This window comes from Erinaceus europaeus, chromosome 7 (assembly GCF_950295315.1).
Source record: "Erinaceus europaeus chromosome 7, mEriEur2.1, whole genome shotgun sequence".
NCBI classification, from domain to species: Eukaryota; Metazoa; Chordata; class Mammalia; order Eulipotyphla; family Erinaceidae; genus Erinaceus; species Erinaceus europaeus.
The window spans coordinates 42,509,864-42,531,626 of NC_080168.1; the positions used below are offsets into that span (position 1 = coordinate 42,509,864).

Genomic DNA, 21,763 nt, shown 5'->3' on the forward strand with positions numbered 1-21,763 from the left:
CCTTTAAGTTCTGGCTTACTAAACAATTTGTTCTGCTTTATATATTAATGCATTTCAGCCACCAAGTTGCAGATGCTACCATGACACCAAAGTACTTTCACCGGGCAGAAGACCTCACCGATGTGTCCTGGAGCCCCACCTCCCAGAGTCAGGCCCCACTAGGGAAAGATAGAGACAGGATGGGAGTATAGATCAACCTGCCAATACCTATGTCCAGCAGAAAAGAAATTACAGAAGCCAGAACTCCCATCTTCTGCACTCCATAACGATCCTGGGTCCATACTCCCAGAGGGATAAAGAATAGGGAGGCTTCTAATGGAGGGGATGGAATGTGAAACTCTGGTGGTGGGAACTGTATGGAATTATACCCCTCTTATCCCACAATCTTGTCAATCATTATTAAATCACAAATAATAATGATAATTTTTTTTAAATAACCTATTCCATATAGCACACCAGAACAGAATGTTCTACTTTCAGGTAGAGGGACACATAAACAGAGTAGACCTGGATTCAAACCCTTGGTCCCCACCCATCTGCAGAGGAGAGCTTCCAGAGTGATGAAGCAGTGCTACAGGTACCTCTCTTTCTCTCTGCCGCTCTATCTCCCCCTTCCCTATTGATTTCTCTGTCTATCTCTATCCAATAAATAAGGGAAGAAAGAAAGAAAGAGATGAGGAGAGGCAGACAGAAGGAGGAAAAGGAAGGAAGGAAGAAAGGAAGGAAGGAAGAAAGGGAGGAAGGAAGGAAGGAAGGAAGGAAGGAAGGAAGGGTGAGTGAATTAGAGGCTCAGTGCCATAAATAAATAAATAAGGTTTTAAGTGGAAGAGACCTAGAGAAAGGCTGCTAAAGGCACATGGAAGAGAAAAAAAGGGTGGATGGATGCCAACATCTGCATAGATGTGTCTTTTTTTTTAAGATACAGGCAGAGAGGTAGGGAGACAGACAGAGAAAGAGACAGAGAGAGAGAGAGAGAGAGACCATAGCTCCAAAGCTTCCTTCATTGCAGTGATGGCTACAAAGACACATCTTTGCAGAAGTGGTGGCCAGCAGCACTAAATGAGGGCACCAGCCTCCCCTGAGTCAAGCTTCTGCTGCATTCCATGTGTGCCCGGGACTGTGCCCAGCTGTGGGGATGCCCAGAGGCACTGCTGAAGGCAAACAGACCTTGGTATGGGTGGTGGAGGAGTTAGTGGGGCCACTGGGCCCAGGATTGGGCAGGCACAGAGGTGGGAAGGCAGGAGCTTGTGGGAGGGGGGATGTTGTCCACAGCACACAAACACTAGCACACATCCCTGTCCCTGTCCCTGTCCCTGCCCCTTCAGGATATCCTGTCACTCAGTCAGGATATATATACCATGGAGAGTAGCCGGTTTCACCACAACCCCCCACCCCAGACCCAACCTTTTTCCTGTGCCTCCATCCAGGAAAAGGAGAGGAAAGAATCTCCAGCCGAACCCCAAGAGAAGGAGTCTGCCAGGAGTCCCATAGCTGGAGGGATTTGGCAGGTGCCTGGCACAGAGCAGGGACAAGAATTTCCCCACCATGCCACAGGATGTAACATTCCTCTTCTTCCTCCTCCTCCTCTTCTTCGGCTTGTTCCTGCAAAGTGCCTTCTCCCAGCATGGACTCATGAAGCAGGTAAGAAGAAATTTGTGGGGGTTTTATTAAAAAAAAATAAAACCTTAATTTATTTATTTCTTAGAAATTTTTATTGAAGGTTAATGCTTTACAGTGCATTCATTGACATATGCATACAATCTCATTATGCAATAGGTCCCCAAAGTTTTCTTCCTCTCCACCCTGCTTCTCCATCCCCAGAATCCTTTGCTTTGGTGCAAAACACCACATCCAGTTCCTGTTTCACTCTGTGCTCTCCCTACCCATCCCTACTTTATTAAGTCCCACTAATAAGTGAGGTCACTTGGTATTTGTCCTTCTCTTGTTGGCTTGTCTCACTCAACATGATTTCCTTGAGTTTTTTTTTTTTTTAATTGGTTCATCTGCATGACTGTGTTTATTCAGAAGCCAGTGGCTTTCCTGTCTACTCTGGCAAGGGGAGGGGGAAGTACTATCTGGACTTTACAGAAGTGGAAGCTTCTAGAAACTGGCTCCCAGTGGTAGGGCACCATCTTTCTGAGAGAGTGGCTCAGCCAGCTGGCTCCAGTTTCAGTGCCACCGGCTCCCGTGACGATGTCTAATTTTGGGTGCTAACATTCTTCACTCCCTTGAGGAGTTGCATAGCTGAGTTTTCATTGTGAGTACCTCCCTCTACACCATTCTGAATGCAGAGCACACTAGTGTCAGGGAGGCACGTGGAGAGATGTTGGGGGGGGGAGGGGGCTCCAGGTTGGGTAGTGTCTTGGAGAAGAAACCCAGTATTTGAAAGCACACTGGAGAGCTGGGAGGGCTCTCAGTGGTAAAGCACAAGACTTGCAGGCATGAGGTCCCAAGTTTGATGCCTGAAGGCGCATCTGACCAGAGCTAAATGGTGCACTGGTGTTTCACTCATACAAATCAATCAGTGAAGTTATCTTTACAGTCTACCCAGAATTCGCCCTCCCCTCTGCCCCCCCACACCCCTTCCTCAGAGTGTAGCCAAAGTAACCAGAGCCAGAGGACCACAGCCCTTGTGAAACACAGCAGCACGAGCTGCCCCAGCAGATGGGTGTAGACTGTCATCCATGAACAAGTTGGGATCAGGCTCAAACTCAGGTCCTACCCTCTGCAGTCCAGCCTGATGAGGAACAAGTAGAAGGTTTTATGAATGACTTATTTAAACCATATTTCAGGGCAGCCTGGGTGAAGGGCATACCCAGTTGAGGACATACATCCTTGTGCTCAAGGATCCAGGTTCTAGCCCCCAGTCCCCACTTGCAGGAGGTAAGCTTTATAAGAGGTGAAGTAGGGTTACAAGTCAGCCTGTGCCCCCCCTTCTCTCCTCTCCTCTCATATATATATATATATATATATATATATATATATATATATATATATATATATTACCAGGAATAGTGGATTCATCATGTAGGCACCAAGCCCCAAAAATAAAATAAAATAAAATAAAATAAAATAAAATAAAATAAAATAAAATATAGAACTTGGATAGTGCACGACTTTGCCATGTGCATGACCCAGGTTTGGAAGCTCTGTGAAGGCATCATCACTGCTGTAGTGTGCACCCACCCCCTTCTCTAATAAAAAAATGAAAATAGGGAAGCTGCCAAGTGAGTCCATGGAATGGGATGGGAATTGTGTGGAATTGTACCCCATTCTGTCCTATAGTCTTGCTGATCATTATTAAATCATTTCTTTAAAAGGCATGAAAAAAATGCAAAGATACCATGATAATAACCATGACCATGGCCTCTAAGAGGGGGTTAATTCTATATCCTAAACTGTATCTAAGAGTAAACTTTTATTATTTTTTTTATTATCTGTATTTATTTATTGGCTAGAGACAGCCAGAAATCAAGAGGGAAGGGGGTGATAGAGAGAAAGAGAGGCAGAGAGACACCTGCAGCACTGCTTCACCACTCACAAAACTTTCCCACTGTAGGTGGGGACCAGGGACTCGAACCCGGGTCCTTGCACATTGTAACATGTGCATTCAACCAGGTGCACCACTACCCGGCCCTCTTTATCATTCTTTCATATAGAATATTCTAGTTTTATTTTCAGACTACAGCCATACCACCTTGAGTACACCTGGTCTCATCAAGTATGAATTTGGTTCGTAATCACTGCCAAAGGGGAGCTGCAAGTGAAAACAGCTTTTGTTTTTCTTACACCACTCTAGAGGGGTAGGGGAAGGACATGGTTAATCAAGGAATCAGAACACCACTAACCTCTCACGTGACCTGGGCAAGTCACTGGGACTCCTCCCACCTATACACGTCTTCTGCCCTAACATGAGGCTGATGAGACCTGCCCACCCCACTTCCTTGAGGAGGTGGGGGGCAAAGAGGACAACCCCCTAGGAAGTGTGCCTAACCATAAGTCATTCAGCATGTGAGCCTGTTTCTTTTCATGCAGTCTTTATGTCTTTTCTTTTCAACTGTTTGACAGGACAGTTTGAGACAGGGGGAAGTAGAAGGAGAGGTAGAGGGAGACGAACCTGCAGACCTGCAGGTTTGAGATTGAGAGAGGGAGAAGTAGAAGGAGAGGTAGAGGGAGACGAACCTGCAGACCTGCAGGTTTGAGATTGAGAGAGGGAGAAGTAGAAAGAGAGGTAGAGGGAGACGAACCTGCAGACCTGCAGGTTTGAGATTGAGAGAGGGGGAAGTAGAAGGAGAGGTAGAGGGAGACGAACCTGCAGACCTGCTTGTGTAGCTTCCCTGCTGCAGGTAAGGATTGGGGACTTGAGCCCTGGTCCTTTGGCATGGTGACATATAGGGTGCACCACAGCCAGGCCCCCAGTCTCTCTACATTTCAATGGACTCAGAAGTGGCCATGACAGTCCCACCTTCTCCTAACCTAGGACTGAATTTGTGAGATAACAAAAAAAAAAGTAGGAGGGGTGGAGCAGTGCTGCAGGTGTCTCTCCTTCTCTCTGTCTCTCTGTCTCTTTCCATATCTATCTCTTACCCTCTATCCAAAAGAAAGAAAGAGAAAACAACCACCAAGAACACTGATTGTGTAGGCATTGAGGCTGAGCAATAACCTTGGTGGCCAAAAAAAAAAAAAGATAGAAATTATAATTAAATTGAATTAAAAAAATTTTAAGGGGCCAGGCAGTAGCACAATAGGTTAAGTGCACATGGCACAAAGCACAAAGACTAGTGCAAGAATCCTGTTTCAAGCCCCAGCTCCCCACCTGCAGGGAGTCACTTCACAGTGACACTTCACTTCTCTCCCCCTCTCTGTCTCCCCTCCTCTCTTGATTTCTCTCTGTCTTATACAACAACAACAATGGCAACAACAATAATAATAATAACCACATGGGCAACAAAGGGGAAAAAATAGCCTCCAGGAGCAGGAGATTCATAGTACAGGCACTGAGTCCCAGAGATAACCCTGGAGGCAAAAAATAATAATCATAAAATAAGTAGGAGGCATCATCTTCTCCCACCAAGATACCTTCTCCCTCCAGGGTTGTCAGTCATCTTTCTTTCCTTTTTGTTGTTTTTTTCCTTTCTTCATTTTTGTTTGCTTTTTTTTTCCTCCACTTCATTGTGAGACTGGTGGTTTACAATACAGCTGTTGATGCATAGGTACAATTTTCTCGTCTCCCTGTGCTAGATGTTTGCAAAAAACTCTCTCCCTCAACTTAGATCCATTTCTGCCATCATCCACCAGGACCCCAAAGCCCTTTCCATACCATCCCTTTTCCTCCTTCCCCAGAATCCTTTGCTTTGGTGCAATACACCACGCCCAGTCTAAGTGTCACCTATGTTTTCTCTTTCTGCCCTTGTTTCTTAAGTTATACCTGAGTGAGATCATCTGATATTCATCCTTCTCTTTCTGGCTTATTTTACCCAATATGATATCTTCAAGTTCTGTCCAAGATGTGGCAAAGGAGATGACTTCATTATTTTTAACAGCTGAGTAGTATTCTGTTGTATATATGTATCACAACTTTTCATAGCCATTCATCTGTCATTGGGCATCCGAGTTGCTTCCAAGTTTGAGCTAATACAAATTGTGCTGCTATGAACATAGATGTGCATAGGTCTCTTTGGATGGTTGTGTTTGTTTCCTTTTGGACCACAGGTGAGAAATTGCTGGGTCATAGGATAGGTCCATTTCCAGCATTCTCTGAGTCTCCAGTCTACTCTCCACCAGTAATGCAGGAAAGTCCCTCTACCCCCCATAAACAGCTTCTCCAACAGTTGATGTTTCTGGCCTTTCTAATGTGTGACATTCTCACAGGTGTAAAGTAGTATCTCGTAGTTGCTTTTATTTGCATTTCTCTGATTAGCAGTGTTTGAGCATTCTTTTCATGCATCTGTTGGCCTTTTGGATTTCTTCTTTGGTGAAGATTTTGGCCCATGTCCTTCCCTCAGTTGTCAGTGGCAGCCGTATTTTGTTACTGAGTTTGGGGACGTCTTTATGTGTTTTGGTTATCAACTTTTGTCTGATGGATGGCATGGAAAGATTTTTTTTTTCCCACTCCATGGGTGTCTCTCTGGTTTTGGTGGTGATACCCTTTGCTGTGCAAAAGCTTCTCAGTTTGATATAGTCTCATTTGGTTTTGTTTTCCTTGCAGTTGGGCTTCAACTGTCAAAAGATGTTTTTAAAGCTTAAGTCAAAAAAGGATTCGGCCAATGTTTTCCTCTATGTATCTGATAGTTTCTGACCTACTATCCAAATCTTTGATCCATTTGGAGTTTACTTTTCTGCGCAATGAAAGTAGTCCAATTTCATTCTTTTGCATGTTTGAACCCAATTTTCTTAACACCATTTTAAAAAAGGTTCTTCTTTCTCAGTTTAATGTTTTAGGGTCCCCTTGTCAAAAAATTAGATGTCCTTTGTTGTGGAGGCTCATTTTTTGATAAAGTGTGAGAGACAGAAAGAGGGAGAGAGACAGACAGAGAAGAGACACCTTCAGTACTGCCCAATCTGATAAAGATTCCCCCTCCCCACCCCTTGCCTATGAGGACCAGGAACTTGAACCCAGGTCCTTACACATGATAATGTTTGCACTCTACCTAGTGAGTCATCACCCATCTCCAACCAGGGATTTTTAAATGGAGGGGATAAAAAGACAACAAAACGTGCTCCACAGGTCAGCCATCAACAACTGGAAATAGGGACCAACCAGGCAGTTCACCTGAGAAGGTGCCTATTGTGTCGTGTGTGGCCAAAGCTGAAGCCTAGTTCCCACAGCACTAGAGCTCCCAGTGCAGTGGTGTCTTTCTCTCTCTTTTTTACTCTCTGTCTCTCTCTCTTTCTACCTGAAAAGGCCTGTCCAGAGAGGTGAAGCCCTGGTAGTGACCAAGAAGAAAAGAAAATGGAGGGAGCCAGGCTGTGGTGCAGCAGGTTAAGTGCACATGGCAAAAAGTGCACGGACCAGCATCAGGATCCCAGTTAGAGCTCCAGGCTCCCCACCTGCAAGGGGTTCACTTCACAGGCGGTGAAGCAGGTCTGCAGGTGTCTGTCTTTTTCTCCCCTTCTGTCTTCCCCTCCTCTCTTGATTTCTCTCTGTCCTATCCAACAACAACGACAGCAATGACAACAGTGATGATAAACAAGGGCAACAAAAGGAGAAAATTTTAAAAAGAAAAAATTTTAAAAGAAAAGAAAATGACAAAGTGGTGGTGCAGTTTGGGGACATAATAGAAACATCTTCAATAAGGGGCTTGGAGACAAGCAAACACAGAGGTCTGAATAGAGACATGTGACGGGAACGGCCACTTCTCAGTCGTGACATTCTAGCTACTGTCATCTTTGAATGTGCTCATAACCTAGAGACTGGTTGTCAGTATCTCCTCTTTCTAGCGGATGACAAAGGGCAAGAGCTGAATTCACTCTCCACACTCAGTAAGATGCAGGCCTGATTCCAAGCCCCAGTCATTGCCTCCCAAGTTGAGTCTCTTTGAGCTTATGCCTGATGGAGAGAGGAAGGAAACTTTCAAAAGGGAAGAGTATCCATTCGGGAAGGCCAGCACAAGTGTCAGGAGAGCTCCTGAGAACAGAACAAGAGGGGGCTGCACTGGCCTAGTTATGCAGAGGCTCTGCTCTCAGTGCTTAGCACACAGTGGAGACCATGAAAGAAAAGACCCACATGACTGCAGACTCACAGAAGGTAAATGCTTTGCCACATTTAGAACCCCGACTAGGACTGGCAAGATAGTTCACCTGAGAGGGTGCCTGCTTTGCTGTGCATGACCAAGCTTAGAGCCCAGCTCCTACCACACTGGGGGCGATCTGAGTGCTAGGGTGTCTTCACCTCTGTCCCTCTGTCTCTCCTTTTCTGTCTGAAAAAAAAAGTTGACTGGAGCAGTGAAACTCTGGTAAGAAAGAAAGAGAGAGAAAAAAAAAAGACTGCATACTTTAAAAAAAAAAAAAAAAAGACTGCATACTAAATAAGACAGTCCTGGTGGAATTAATGCAAGATTGTCCTTGATTTTTGACTAACTGATCTATGACTATCTGATCTTAAACATTAGAGAAGTGTACTGTGCACCATACTTTTGGTTTCTCCTTTGAATGCATACAGATAGTGAGTGATGGTACCTTACCCTGATACTCCAATTTCAGCTCAGGAAGAGCCTATGTACACTCACCCTCTCCCCTCACTGGGAGCCAAGGCAGGCATACCTTGAAAATCACAACACTCCCACCCCCATCACCACCCATCAACCACAAGGCCACCCCTGTGAACCTGATCTTGCTGTTCTTTATACAGACAAACAGATGCGATCAGAAGTCTCTCCTGACAATGAGGACTGAGTGCAAATCCTGTCCACTCAACTTTGACATTGAGTGCCCCAACGGTTTCACCAAGGTGACCAATGGCTCAAGAGGAGTCCGAGATTGCAGGTACTTACACAAAAAGGAGTGTGCTCTAGCCTGGGAACATAATGGATTGTAACTCCAAACTGAAAACTCCCATCTCAGAAACTACAAAGCTTCCTTGATAGACTGTTGCTCTGATATGACCTTAGAACCACAACCAGGTGACCCAGAACTCAAGCCTATGTCTTTCATCTGCATGTTTTCCCTGCTCTCCCAAAACAGAGCATCCTTGGGAGAGAGACCTCTTGCACTGTTTCACCACTTGTAAAGCTACTCCCCCACCCCCCACAAGTGGGGACCAGGGACTCGAACCCAGATCCTTGTTCATTGTAACATGTACACTTCTACTGGGTGTAACACCACCCTACCTTCCTAGGAAAGCTTTTCTAAGTCCAAATAACATAAAGCTAAGACTCAAGTACTGCTCATTTACAGAACAAACAAACAAAAAGGAGCATTCTCAGATACAGAAAACAATCTACTCAAGTCTTATCAGATAACACCGAAAACCTAAAGCGAATCTAGCATGATATGATACACACACAATCAGCATAAAATGATTCTGGGAAACTTGGGGGGGAGGGGAAGAGGGTCACTCCCACTGCTCCCCGTGCTGCTACCTGACAAGCTGCAGCAAAACTAAAGCTGCATGTTATTCTTTTGGTCATAAAATTGAATATCCTCTTTGGATTTCTTTTGCTTAGGAGAGAAAAACAAATATAGCACTAATGTACATCTTTCCTACACTGCATAAGACTGAACAGTACTAGGGCCTCAGTCAGTGTCTCTCTCTTTCTCTCACTCTCTCTCTCTCTCTCTTATAAAATGAAGAATGTATTGGAGGGTGTACAGCCAATGGTGCACCCAGTTGAGCACACATCACCATGCACAAGGACCCAGGTTCAAGCCCCCAGTCCCTATGTGCAATGGGGAAGCTTCATGAGCTATGAAGCAAAGTGTAGGCCTCTCTCTTTCTCTCCCTCTATCTCTCAATAATAATAATAATAACAATAATAATAAAGGTGCCAGGAGTGGTACATTTGCCTTGTAGGCCCCAAGCCCCCAGAGACAGTTCTGATGCAAAAAAAAAAAAAAAAAAATCAAAGTAAAATACCATAACACAAACTTTCAAAAATAGGGAGTATCTGTAGTAATGGTGCTCCTGCTATTATGTTAAAAATTTCACCCCATTTTCTTGTGCCCTAATTTTTCCTAATTTTCACTCCTTATGATTAAAAATAACTCATGGAGTTCTGGTGGTGGGAATTGTGTGGAGTTGTACCCCTCTTATCCTATGGTTTAGTTAATGTTTTCTTTTTATAAATAAAAAATTTTAAAAATAAAAAAATAAATAACCCATGATGGTGTCCAGTGGAGAAGCAATCACAGAAGCCAAAACTCCCACCTTCTACACCCCAAAAAGAACTTTGGCCCATATTCCCAAGCATGATTCCCGAGGGTGAAAGAAGAGGGAAAGATAACCAGAGGGCTCTGAACTCCAATTCTACCAGGACCCAAAACATCTATCGCCAGGAATCTTGTGTGTATACCATCACTGAAAAGGGAAGTGAATCTGGTAGACACCAGAGAAAGCCAGGCACTATTTCTCTTATCTGAGAGAGAAGAGGGAAAAGGAAGGACACTCAGAAGTAGTAATTGGTGTAGGTGTGACTTAGAAAGGAAGGGAAGGCAGGACAAAAGGGAAAAAAATGGGCAAAAAATATGTTGATAGATAGATATAGATATATAGGTACAGACAGATAGTTAGAAAGTCAGCCAGTATCTGTGACCTTGGGAGAACTGCTACAATTTCCAGAGGAGGGAATGGGAACACAAAACTCTGGTGGTGGGAACAGTATGGAATTGTACCCCTATCATCTTATAATTTTGTAAATCAATTTTAAATCACTAATACAAAATTTTCAAAGAAAATAAAAATAACTTATGGCTAAATTCAACCTATACTCGTTTTAATGAGAGGGAGGGTGGCATGGAGACAGGAGCACCTGAATACACATCTAAGGCAGTCCTGCTGCACTGCTCTGGGCGTGGTTAACGCTCTCTTTCCTCTCCAAGGTACACCTATGAGCTGAGGAGGTATTCACTGTCTCTCCCTGGGTGCCGCCATATCTGCAGGAAGGTTTATCTCCAGCATCAGTGCTGCCCAGGCCACTGGGGCCCCGACTGCATGGGTAAGAAAAACAACACATTTCTTGGACTGTCGAAATACTTGCTTCAATATATCCCATTTCACAGGAAAGTAAGAGTCAGGAAGCTTCTTAAAGGGAGACTGTCGGTGTCCTTTTCCAGAAAAGTCCATTTTAGCCAGTATATAGAAACTCTTTCTGGCTCCGTCAGCTTTGATAAAGGAATCCACATTAGTGCACAAAGCACCTGGGTTCAAACCTCCAGTCCTCACCTGCAGGGGGGAAGAAGCTTCACAAGCGGTGAAGATCTGCGGGTGTCTCTTTCTCCCACCACCTCCCTCTATCTCTCCCTTCCTTCTCAACCTCTCTGTCTCTATCCAACATAAGTAAATAATAGACCAAAAAAGGGTATCTTTAAAAATAAATACATACACTTTTTTCTATCTCTTTTATCTATCTATTTCTGTACTTACCAGGAAAAGGGACACGGATAGAAAAAAAACAGCCATTTTCATTTTAAAAAGATAACTGATCATAGGAAGGAAAGATGCTAGCCTGTTCAGCTAGCCAAAATCTCTTTAAGAAGAGATTTTATTATGACATCTCAAAGGCTGTTACTATTGTTTAGCAGCCAAAGTGATCACTAAATCTTCTAACAATTTAATTCTTGGGATATAATCTCAAACTCTAGAGTGTCAGGCAGTGGAGAACCTGGTTAAGAGCACACATTACAGTGTACAAGGACCTGGGTTCAAGCTTCTGGTCCCCACCTGCAGGGGGAAAGCTTCGCAAGTAGTGAAGCAGGGCTGCAGGTGTCTCTCTGCCTCATTCTCTCTACCTCCCCTCCCTTTTCCATTTCTGCCTCTATCCAATAATAAATAATACTAATAAATAAAAGATTAAAAAAGTAGTTAAACTCTACAATGACCAGCTGTCCTTGTAAGAAAACCTACTAGCCAAGGCTGTATGCTGTGGTTATGCAAAGCATTTGTTAGCTAAAACTGAACTTCCACCCTGACTATGATTGTTAGCCCTCAAGTGACCAGACCTCTCCTTTGCCAGGACATGTAAATACAGTGCAGTCCCCTTTCCTTGGCACTCTAATTAATCTGCCAACAGAGCTACTGCTGCTGCTAGTAATCTCACTTCCATGAGATAAGAAAGGTTCTACCAGGAGCTTCAGGAACCACAGTCAGCACACTGGTTTATCCTGATGAATGATCAGTCACTGCAAGAGGGCAGGAGGGCACTAGGCCAGCCACCAAGAGCTTCAAGTCCCCTCAGGACTGGTTTGGGGAAGCACTTCCTGTTTATCCCCTATTCTCCTTGAAAAATAGATGTGGGGGGTGGGGGTAGTGTGGGGAGGATAGTCTTACTTGGCAAAAATTAGTAGAGACCCTGAACTTTTCATCCAGGTGAAAGTCCCTGGCAAAGAAGATGCTTTGCAAACACTTTATGAATAACAAATTACTAGGTCCTGGAGAAAACAGAGCCTCTGCTGGTGAGAGGTGACAAAAATGACGCCCTTCCCCAAGTCCTTTCTCAACAATGACAATGACAATTGTCAACATGACAATTGTCAACATGACAATTCAAAGCCTCCAGAGTTTCATGCCACCACCCTGTGCCTGAGGAGATCCCAAGAACGTCCAGGCATGAATTTCTGTCCCACTCACAGGTCTCGGGATCAGAAAAGCAAAATGCATGCAAGCCAAGGTCAGGGCATTATTTCTGCTACCCTCATGTTAGGACAAGGGGGCACTTACCTTTATCTTCCCAACATGCTACATATCTCGAAAGGCTTCCTTCCTCTGGCTCAGGAAACCATGAATCCTCAGCTCTGCCCTGACTCGCATTGTGCAGTGATGATAAGCGAGATCTGGACTCACACTCAGCATTTCCGCAGGGAAGGAAAAGACCACAGCAGAGCCACGAGCATGTGTCCGCCCCTCATTTTTGAGGAAGCACAAGGTCAGGATGGCCTTTGTGTCCACAGCAAGTGCAGTGACCTCTTCCTTTGTCAGACACCAGCAATTAGTTACATTCATTCTCAATGTCTCTGGGTGGCTTTTCAGTTATTTTAACATTGCTTTCTTCAAATTAGACACTAACTCCATGGTCCAATCTGGAAACTTGGAAACTGCAGAAAAGCAGCATTAAAAAAAAAAAAAAAAAAGTAACCCAGGCTGGACAGAGCTTAGTGGTTATGCAAAAAGAGTTTCATGCCTGAGACACCAAATGTTCCAAATTCATTTCCTAGCACCACCATAAGCCAGAGCTGAGTACTCTATAAAAAAGAAAGAGGGAAAAAATACCAAAAAGGAACCCATCATCTTCTAAAACTAAGACTAGAGCATGGAATCTCACTTAGGGAAGCTTATTACCTCATGCTGACATAAGGAAGGTGTTTCTACCTAGTGTTTCTCCCTCAATGCACACTGCTTTATCAGACCTATAAAGAAAAGTTTTCTCAGTAGCATAAAACATAATTTTCAACTTGAAACATCACATTTGAATAACCATATTCTCATTGTGGTGAAATAGGTCCTTTTTTTTTATGAACGCTCTTGTTCCTTTTATTCCACTGTAAACATTAGTGGATCTGTGTGACAACTTCAAGTAGTGAGCAAAGAAGTTACAGAGAAATCCACTTGTGGCTAAAACAAGGTGATCATGTCAGAGGGAAGTGTCTTGAAGCTTCTTTTTAAGACCAATTTCATCCAATTATATATGTTGGCTTTGCATTTTTTTAGAACTCTCTTTCTCTCCTGTTAATCTGTTCTTTGCTTTTCTTTCTCTCTCTCTTTCTCTCTCTTTTTCTATGTAACAAAAATGATAGTTTTAGGGGGTCAAGTGGTGGCACAGCGGGTTAAGCGCACACGGCACAAAGCGAAAGGACCAGCACAAGGATCCTGCTTTGAGCCTCCGGCTCCCCACCTGCAGGGGAGTCACTTCACAAGCGGTGAGACAGATCTGCAGGTGTCTATCTTTCTCTCCCCCTCTCTGTCTTCCCCTCCTCCAGTTCTCTCTGTCCTGTCCAACAACAGTGATATCAATAACAATAATAATAACAGTAACCACAACAATAAAACAAGGGCAACAAAAGGGAAAAAACAGCCTCCAGGAGCAGTGGATTCATGGTGCAGGCACTGAGCCCCAGCAACAACCCTGGAGGCCAAAAAAGAAAAAAGAAAAAAAAAAAGATAGTTTCATGGAGTTCCTGAAAGCTGTGGTAGTGATCTGACTTTTAAACCTGAGGGCTGATGCTTTTGTTCTTCGTTTTTCACTGCACAGGTTGCAAGTAATATTCTGTGGATTTGAATCCACTTAGTTAAAACATGTTCTTTGTAGCTCTGAATAACAAATAGTGCTGAGTTTACAAGAGGAACCTAATTCCCATCAGTTGTGCAGGCAGACAATTCCAGAGAGAGCTATAAATGGACCACTAGTCTCTGCATCACCCGGGAGCCAAGCATTTAAATAAAGTTGACCTGAAATAGGCACCTCTAGAGTTCCTCAGGAGATAAAGTTACAGGGAGGTCCCTGCCCTCTTGCTGACCAGGAAGTATATTATCTCCCCTTAAAAGAAACAAGACAGCTGATGTTTATTGCAGGCTTAGGGTGGTTTGGGTCTCCTACATGAGCAAAGTCACAATGCAAGAGGCCACCTGAGTAGCAGTGAGGGAAAGGAAATGTGATAGTGAACTAAAGTAGCCTTTCCAGGGCCTGGGGCCACCCAGCACATCAGAAACATGTGCTTAGAGCAAATTTTGGATCACCTCTTTGAAACAGCAGTGGTTGAGAATGTCAATCTTCTCCGAGAAGATTTGAGGAGCCAGAAAGAAATGAACACATATGCCTTAAATGTTTTATTGAAAACCAAAACAAGAGTTGACCTTACCATGCATGAGGCCCTGAGCTAGAACCCCAGCACCACATGAGAGCACCAAGAACAGTACCCAGGGGACCTTACAGATGGTGAGATGGTGAAGCAATGTTTTGGTCTTTCTCCACTCTGCTCTGTCTCCCTCTCAAAGCACAGACTAAAATATTGAGCTAGGGAACAGTTCAGCAGGATCAGACTTGGGTGAGTTTCTGCATCCATAAAAATTAAAAATTAAGGCCTGGGGAGATAGCAAAAAGACATCCATGCCTGAGACAGCAAAGGCTTCAGGTTTAATCCCCAGAACCACCATAAGCCAGAGCTGAGCAGTGCTCTGATAAAATGAACAAATAAATATTGAAATTGCTCTGACAGAGTAAGTAAATAAATAATACTAAAATCAGTCATCTCCAGCAGAGGACCTAGTGGGGGGTTGTATTGTTATGTGGAAAACTGGGAAATGTTACGCATGTACAAACTATTATATTTACTGTCGACTGTAAAACATTAATCCCCCAATAAAGAAAAAAATTAAAAAATCAGTCATCTCTAGAGATAGTTGAGATACTAGATGGAGGACTGAAGATGAAGACCCTGCTTGGCCCCTGCACTTCTACCATCCTGTGTTTTTCCTGAGTTCCATCCAAGCCAGGCACTTGCTGAATATCATTTCCATGTCACACAAATGGCATACAGCCATACATCGATTATGACATCGTGACACCAGCCAAGGCCCTGTGCTGTGGTCATGTATAGCATTTGCCAGCTGAAACTCAACTTCTCTCCTGGTTATAACTGCTGACCGAGTATTTTGCTACGACATGCAAATTCTGTACAATCCCTTTTCCTGGCACTTTATAATTCACCTGGGCAACAGCCTGATGTCCTCTGTCACTGCACCATAGCCTTTGTCTTTGTTTTTTTTTTTTTTATTGCTACCACGGTTGTCAATAGGATTCAGTGTCTGCATGAATCCCTTCTATTTTGATAGGACAGAAAGAAGTCGGGGGGGGGGGGCGGGTAGAGAGGGAGAGAGAAAGAGACAGAGGGGCCAGGCAGTGGTGCACCTGGTTAAGCACACACACTACAGTGTGCAAGGACCCAGGTTCAAACCCCTGGTCCCCACCTGCAGGGGGAAAGCTTCATGAGTGGTGAAGCAGGGCTGCAGGTGTCTCTCTGTCTCTCTCTCTCTCTCCCCTTCTCAATTTCTCCATCTCTATGCAATAATAAATAAAGATAAAAAATTAAAAGATTAATTTAAAAAATAGAAAGGCCGACAGAGAGAAAGAGAGACATCTGCAATACTTGCTTCACTGCTCATGAAGCTTTCCCCCTGCAGGTGAGGAACCTGGGGCTTAAACCCAGGTCCTTGCACATGGTAACATATGCACTCTACTGGGTGCTCTACAGCCTACCCCATCCACACCACATCCTGATTCACACATTCACTAGGCAACAGTGGACCACATACATGACAGAGGTCCCAACAGGTCAAACTGTATAGGCTGGGTGTGCTGTAGACAGCGCCCTCTAGCCATTGCTGTGTGTAATTACACTCTAAGAGTAGGTAGCCCCTACAAACTTGCTAGGTACCATCGCAATCTTGGCAGTATTTACCTAAGACACACACCCCTTGGGAGAGAGGGCAGGCTAGAGGGCATGATGGGAGGGCTCAGGAAGATCCTCAGACAACAAAATCATGACCAGCAAATGACCTGGGCCCAAGCACAACCACAGGCAAACACCTAGGTGATGGATCCAGAAGGGGACAGGCTACTGGTCTCAAAGAGAAGGACACACAGAGCTATCTTCACCAAACCCTTCCCTACGCACTGCAAAGGGCATGCGGGCCTCTCTCTGCATTGGCTAATCTCAACTTTGGTGTGAGAACACAAAGAGGAACTTTGACCAACAAAGAGGAAATTTTGACCAACTTTGGGGAAATGACAGATCCTCCAAGAATCTTAAAGGAATGATTTAATGAATGGCATAGCTTGGGGAAACAGAGTAAGGAATATAATGGCAGGCTCTCTATAGGAAGCAACAGTTACAAACCTTTGAAGTCAGACAGAGCTGGGTAGGTGAGAAGCCTTATTTCTGAGCCTGCTGGTGGAATGAGCTCACTACCTAGCATCTCTATTAGGTCTCAGTTTCCTCTTGGATATAATAGTGGTAATAACCACTTCATGGGTACTGTGAAGACTAAATAGACTGAAATAATGAATATCATGTGTTTAGCATTCTAGCCAGGGGCTGGGTTGCCAAGAACAAATACCCTTTTTAAAAGTGAGGGCTGCATACAAAGGAAACAGAAAGCGTCAATAAATGTTTTTGATGGCCAACGTCTAATCCATGGAAGGTCTTCAAAATGATTTTTGAGTGATGATTTTGGACCTAAAGAAATGTTTGTTGAAAGGTCTGAGTAGTGGAAAACCAGATTAAGTGTACATGTTACCATGTGTAAGGACCTGGGGTTAAGCCCCCATCCCCACCTGCAGGAGGGAAGCTTCAAAAGCAGTGAAGCAGGTCCAAGGCTGTCTCTCTCTCTCTCTCTCTCTCTCCCTCTCTCTCTCTCTCTTTCCTCCTCCTATCCCAATGTTCTCTCTGCCCTATCAAATAAAATAGAAAGAAAAGAAAGAAATGAAAAGGAAAGAAAAGAGAAGAAGAGAAAAGAAAAATGACATTTGGGAGCAGTGGGCTCATAGTGCCGACACCAAGCCTCAGCATTATCCCTGGTGGCAATAAAAAAATACATAATTTTGCTAAATATCACTTTCCTTACGAAAGAATTTCGTAAGGAAATTCTTTCGTAAGGAAAGAATTCCTTATGAAAGAATCCTTATGAAAGAATTCAAGTAAAGAGAAGTCTAGATTGAAGGTAGAAAAGTATAATTTACTGTATATTTTAAAAGGTGGCTGGGACCAGGTTCCAGATGCTACCATGATGCCAACCTGACTTCCCTGGGCAGATGACCCCACCAATGTGTCCTAGAATCCCGCTTCCCCAGAGCCCTGCCCCACTAGGGAAAGAGAGAGACAGGCTGGGAGAATGGATCAACCTGCCAACGCCTATGTTCAGCGAGGAAGCAATTACAGAAGCCAGACCTTCCATCTTCTGCACCCCATAATGACCCTGGGTCCATACTCCCAGAGGGATAAAAATTAGAAGAGCTTTCAAGAACGGGGGTGGGGGGTGTGGATGGGATAGGGTGTTCTGGTGGTGGGAATTGTGTGGAATTATACCCCTCTTATCCTCTGGTCTTGTCCATCTCCATTTTTATAAATAAAATAAATAATAATAATAATAATAATAATAAATGTGGCTGGGTGGTGGTGTGCCTGATTGAGCACACATTACAATGTATAAGGACCCAACTTCAAGCCCGATCCCTGTTTGCAGGAAGGAAACTTCACAAGTAGTGAAGCAGTGCTGCAGGTGTCTCTTCCTCTCCCTTTCTATCTCTCCCCTCTCAATTTCTCTGTTTCTATCCAAAATAAATAAATAATTTTTAAGATTTTATTTATTTTAAGAAAGAGAGGAGGAGAGCGAAAGAACCAGACATCACTCTGGCACATGTGCTGCCGGGGATTGAACTCAGGACCTCATGCTTGAGAGTCCAAAGCTTTACCACTGCACCACCTTCTGGACCACAATAAAGAATTTTTAAGGTGGCATAGGAGGTAGGATGCTAGACTTGCAGGCATGAGGTACTAAGTCTGACCTCTGGCACCACATTTGCCAGAGCACAGCTCTGATTCTTCCTCTCTCCCCAGGCACGTACACACAAAAATAAACCAGTAAAGTTAAAATAGCCCTTTCTGCTTCTAATCTTGGCTCCCTCTTTCCCTTCCCAGCCCATGGTGATGAAAACATCGCCATAGCTTTAGTGTCACACTAAGGACCAAGCTAAACCTTCCAACTTGGTAGCTTCTAAAGGGCAAGTCAGTAGAGCTCTCAGCCCTTCTTCCGTCTCCTCATCTGCTAAACCAGAAGCAACTTCGTCAGTGTAGAGCACAAATGTTGTGGAAGAGATGGACAGCCTGTCACTTTCTGTCCCCACACCACATCCTGATTCACCTGTTCACACATCTGCTTGTCCCCATGTAACCATGAGTGGCAGCCACAGTGCACTAGTTCTCCCTGGAGACTAGCACCCTGCCTGATAGAGATGGTCCCCAATGTTCCCCCCCAAGAATGCTTGGTGCAGGTCTGTGTGAGTGAGTGACCCTAAGTCTTCTGATCGCCTAGAGTGCCCAGGAGGAGCAGAGAACCCCTGCAGCGGCCGGGGGCGCTGTGCTGAAGGCTTGGAAGGAGATGGGAGCTGTACCTGCCAGGTGAGTTCCGCATGTGCTCACCTCCTCCCTGGCTCTGCTCCCTTGTCTCCTGACCTGTCAGCCCTTCTTCAACCAACACTTGCTGGGATCAAGCCCCCAGTCCCTGTCTGAAGGGGGGAAGCTTCACAAGCAGTGAAGCAGTGTTCCAGGTGTCTCTCTTTCTCCCTCTCTATCTCCTCCTCCCCCTCTCAATATCTCGCTGTCTTATCAAATAAATAAATCAATTGTAAATACATATGTGAAATAATGTTTAATTGAAAGTAAAGAAGTAGTAATGTGTGTAGAAAGAAGATTCGATCTGTGCAAAGCGCAAGGACCGGTGTGAGGATCCCGGTTCAAGCCCCTGGCTCCCCACCTGCAGGGGGGTCACTTTACAGGCGGTGAAGCAGGTCTGCAGGTGTCTGTCTTTCTCTCCTCCTCTCTGTCTTCCCCTCCTCTCTCCATTTATCTCTGTTCTGTCCAACAACGAATGACATCAATGATAACAATAATAACCACAAGGCAACAACAACAAGGGCAACGAAAGGGGGGAATTGGCCTCCAGGAACAGTGGATTCATGGTGCAGGCACTGAGCCCTGGAGGCAAAAAAAAAAAAAAAAGAAAGAAAAAGAAACCCAGACAGGGACTGAGTGGTAGTGTACCTGGTAAATCACACTCATTATCATGTGCCCTCCAGGACTCAGGTTTAAGAGCCCAGTCTTTATTGGCAAAAGGAAAGCTTCGGGGGTCGGGCGGTGGCGCAGTGGGTTAAGCGCATGTGGCGCAAAGCGCAGGGACCGGCGTAAGGATCCTGGTTCGAGCCCCCGGCTCCCCACCTGCAGGGGAGTCGCTTCACAAGCGGTGAAGCAGGTCTGCAGGTGTCTATCTTTCTCTCCCCCTCTCTGTCTTCCCCTCCTCTCTCCATTTCTCTCTGTCCTATCCAACAACGAATAGCGTCAACAAGGGCAATAATAATAACCACAACGAGGCTACAACAGGGGCAACAAAAGGGGGGAAAATGGCCTCCAGGAGCGGTGGATTCATGGTGCAGGCACCGAGCCCAGCAATAACCCTGGAGGGAAAAAAAAAAAAAAAGGAAAGCTTCATGAGTGGTAGAGCAGTGCTGCAGGTCTCTCTCTCTCTCTCTCCCTCCCTCCCTCATCCCTTTCTGTCCCTCACCTATCCAGAGTGGGGGGAGGGGTATACATGGCCAGCAGTATTGGAGGAGTCATTATGCAGGCACCTTGGAGGTAACGAGTAAAAGAAAGACAGACAGAATGCCAGAGACTTCCAGGCTGACGTGACCACCTTGAGTCTGACGTTCTCTCCCTTCTTCTCCCTCCCGTGTGCTCTGTAGACAGGGTTTGGAGGAACAGCCTGTGAAACCTGTGCGGATGACAACATATTTGGGCCCAACTGCTCAGCAGGTACGTCTGATCTTGTGTGAGATGAAATGCATTTGTACTGCTGAAATTCAAGTGTAGTGTTTATCACTCAAGACCCCAGAACAGTTATTCTCAGGAGGAAGGTAACCTGAGTACTCAATCCAACCAAGTTGAGCAAAACAAACAGGCAAAACAAAGTGCCAGCATAAATGGCATCTTTGCAAAGAGAGGCAGTGTTTCCTGTGGGGTGTGGCACTTGTGCTTAACCCTCACCAGGGATGGCATTATGGAAGACTTGGAGACATGCAGTTTTGCAGTTTCATCCCTTGAGGCTCTGGGATCCAGAAATAGACTTTTTTTTTTTTGCCTCCAGGATTATTGCTGAGGTTCGATGCCTGCACTATGAATCCACTGCTCCTGGAGACCATTTTTTCCATTTTGCTACCCTTGTTGTTATTGTTGTTTTTACTGTTATTGTCATTACTGCTATTGTTGCCGGATAGGACAGAGAGAAATTGAGAGAGGAGGGGAAGACAGAGAGGGGGAAAGAAAGACAGACAACTGCAGACCTGCCAAACCATTTGTGAAGCACACACACACCCCCCACCAGAAGGAAGGGAACCATGGGCTCAAACAAGAATCCTTATGCTGGTCCTTGTGCTTAGCGCCATGTGTGCTTAGCTCGCTGTACTATCTACCACCCATCCCCCAAGACTCCATTTCTCAAGTGTAGTTCATGCTAACTTAAGTCAAAATGACCCCACAGGGCTGGTGGCTACCATATTGCTCGCATGGTTCTAGAACACAATGGCTAGAGGAGGGCTCTGACAGCACACCACACTAGGTCTGAAACCAGCCCCACTTGCTGTTTGACCTCTCTGTCTTCAGCTCTAAAACAGGCATAGTTATACCTGCCTCAAGAGGCTGTCAGCACAGAAAAGCTCTTAGAGGTCTGTCAGAAGGCACACCAAACACAGTCCAGCAGTGAGGAAAGAAGGAAGGAAGGGGAAAGGGAAGAAAAGAAGAGAAAAGAAGAGATGAGACAAGAAAAGAAAGAAAAGAAAAGGGGAAGGGAATGGAGGAGGGAGGAGAGGAGAGGAGAGGAGAGGAGAGGAGAGGAGAGGAGAGGAGAGGGGAGGGGAGAGGAGAGGGGAGTGGGGAAGAGAGAGGAGGGGGGAGAAGAGGAGAGGGGAGAGGAGAGGGGAGGGGAGTGGGAGGAGAGGGGAGGGGAGAGGAGAGGGGAGGGGAGGGGGGAGGAGAGGGGAGGGGAGGGGGGAGGAGAGGGGAGGAGAAGGGGAGGAGAGGGGAGGGGAGGGGGGAGGAGAGGGGAGGAGAAGGGGAGGAGAGGGGAGGGGGAGGAGAAGGGAGGGGGAGGGGGAGAAGAGGGGAGGAGAGGGGAGGGGGAGGAGAGGGGAGGGGGAGGAGAGGAGAGGAGGAGGAGAGGGGAGGGGAGGGGAGGGGAGGGGAGGGAAGGGAAGGGAAGGGAAGGGAAGGGAAGGGAAGGGAAGGGAAGGGAAGGGAAGGGAAAGAAGAGGAGAGGAGAGGAGAGGAGAGGAGAGGAGAGGAGAGGAGA

The 21,763-nt window shown here is 45.3% G+C and overlaps 1 protein-coding gene across 10 annotated transcripts in view; it reads left to right on the forward strand.

The window, feature by feature from the left end:
- The first annotated feature begins 1,402 nt into the window (after nt 1–1,402).
- STAB2 (stabilin 2) overlaps nt 1,403–21,763 on the forward strand; it is a 177,193-nt gene continuing 156,832 nt past the window's right edge. For all 10 annotated transcript variants that reach the window (XR_009550685.1, XR_009550686.1, XM_060194290.1 and 7 more), the window contains exons 1-5: nt 1,403–1,641; nt 8,351–8,484; nt 10,537–10,652; nt 18,740–18,825; nt 20,163–20,232. Coding sequence is in view for 8 of the 10 variants with exons in the window: in XM_060194290.1 (XP_060050273.1) it covers nt 1,546–1,641; nt 8,351–8,484; nt 10,537–10,652; nt 18,740–18,825; nt 20,163–20,232 (502 nt within the window). In the remaining 2 variants the exon portion in view is untranslated. The remainder of the gene's footprint in view (nt 1,642–8,350; nt 8,485–10,536; nt 10,653–18,739; nt 18,826–20,162; nt 20,233–21,763) is intronic.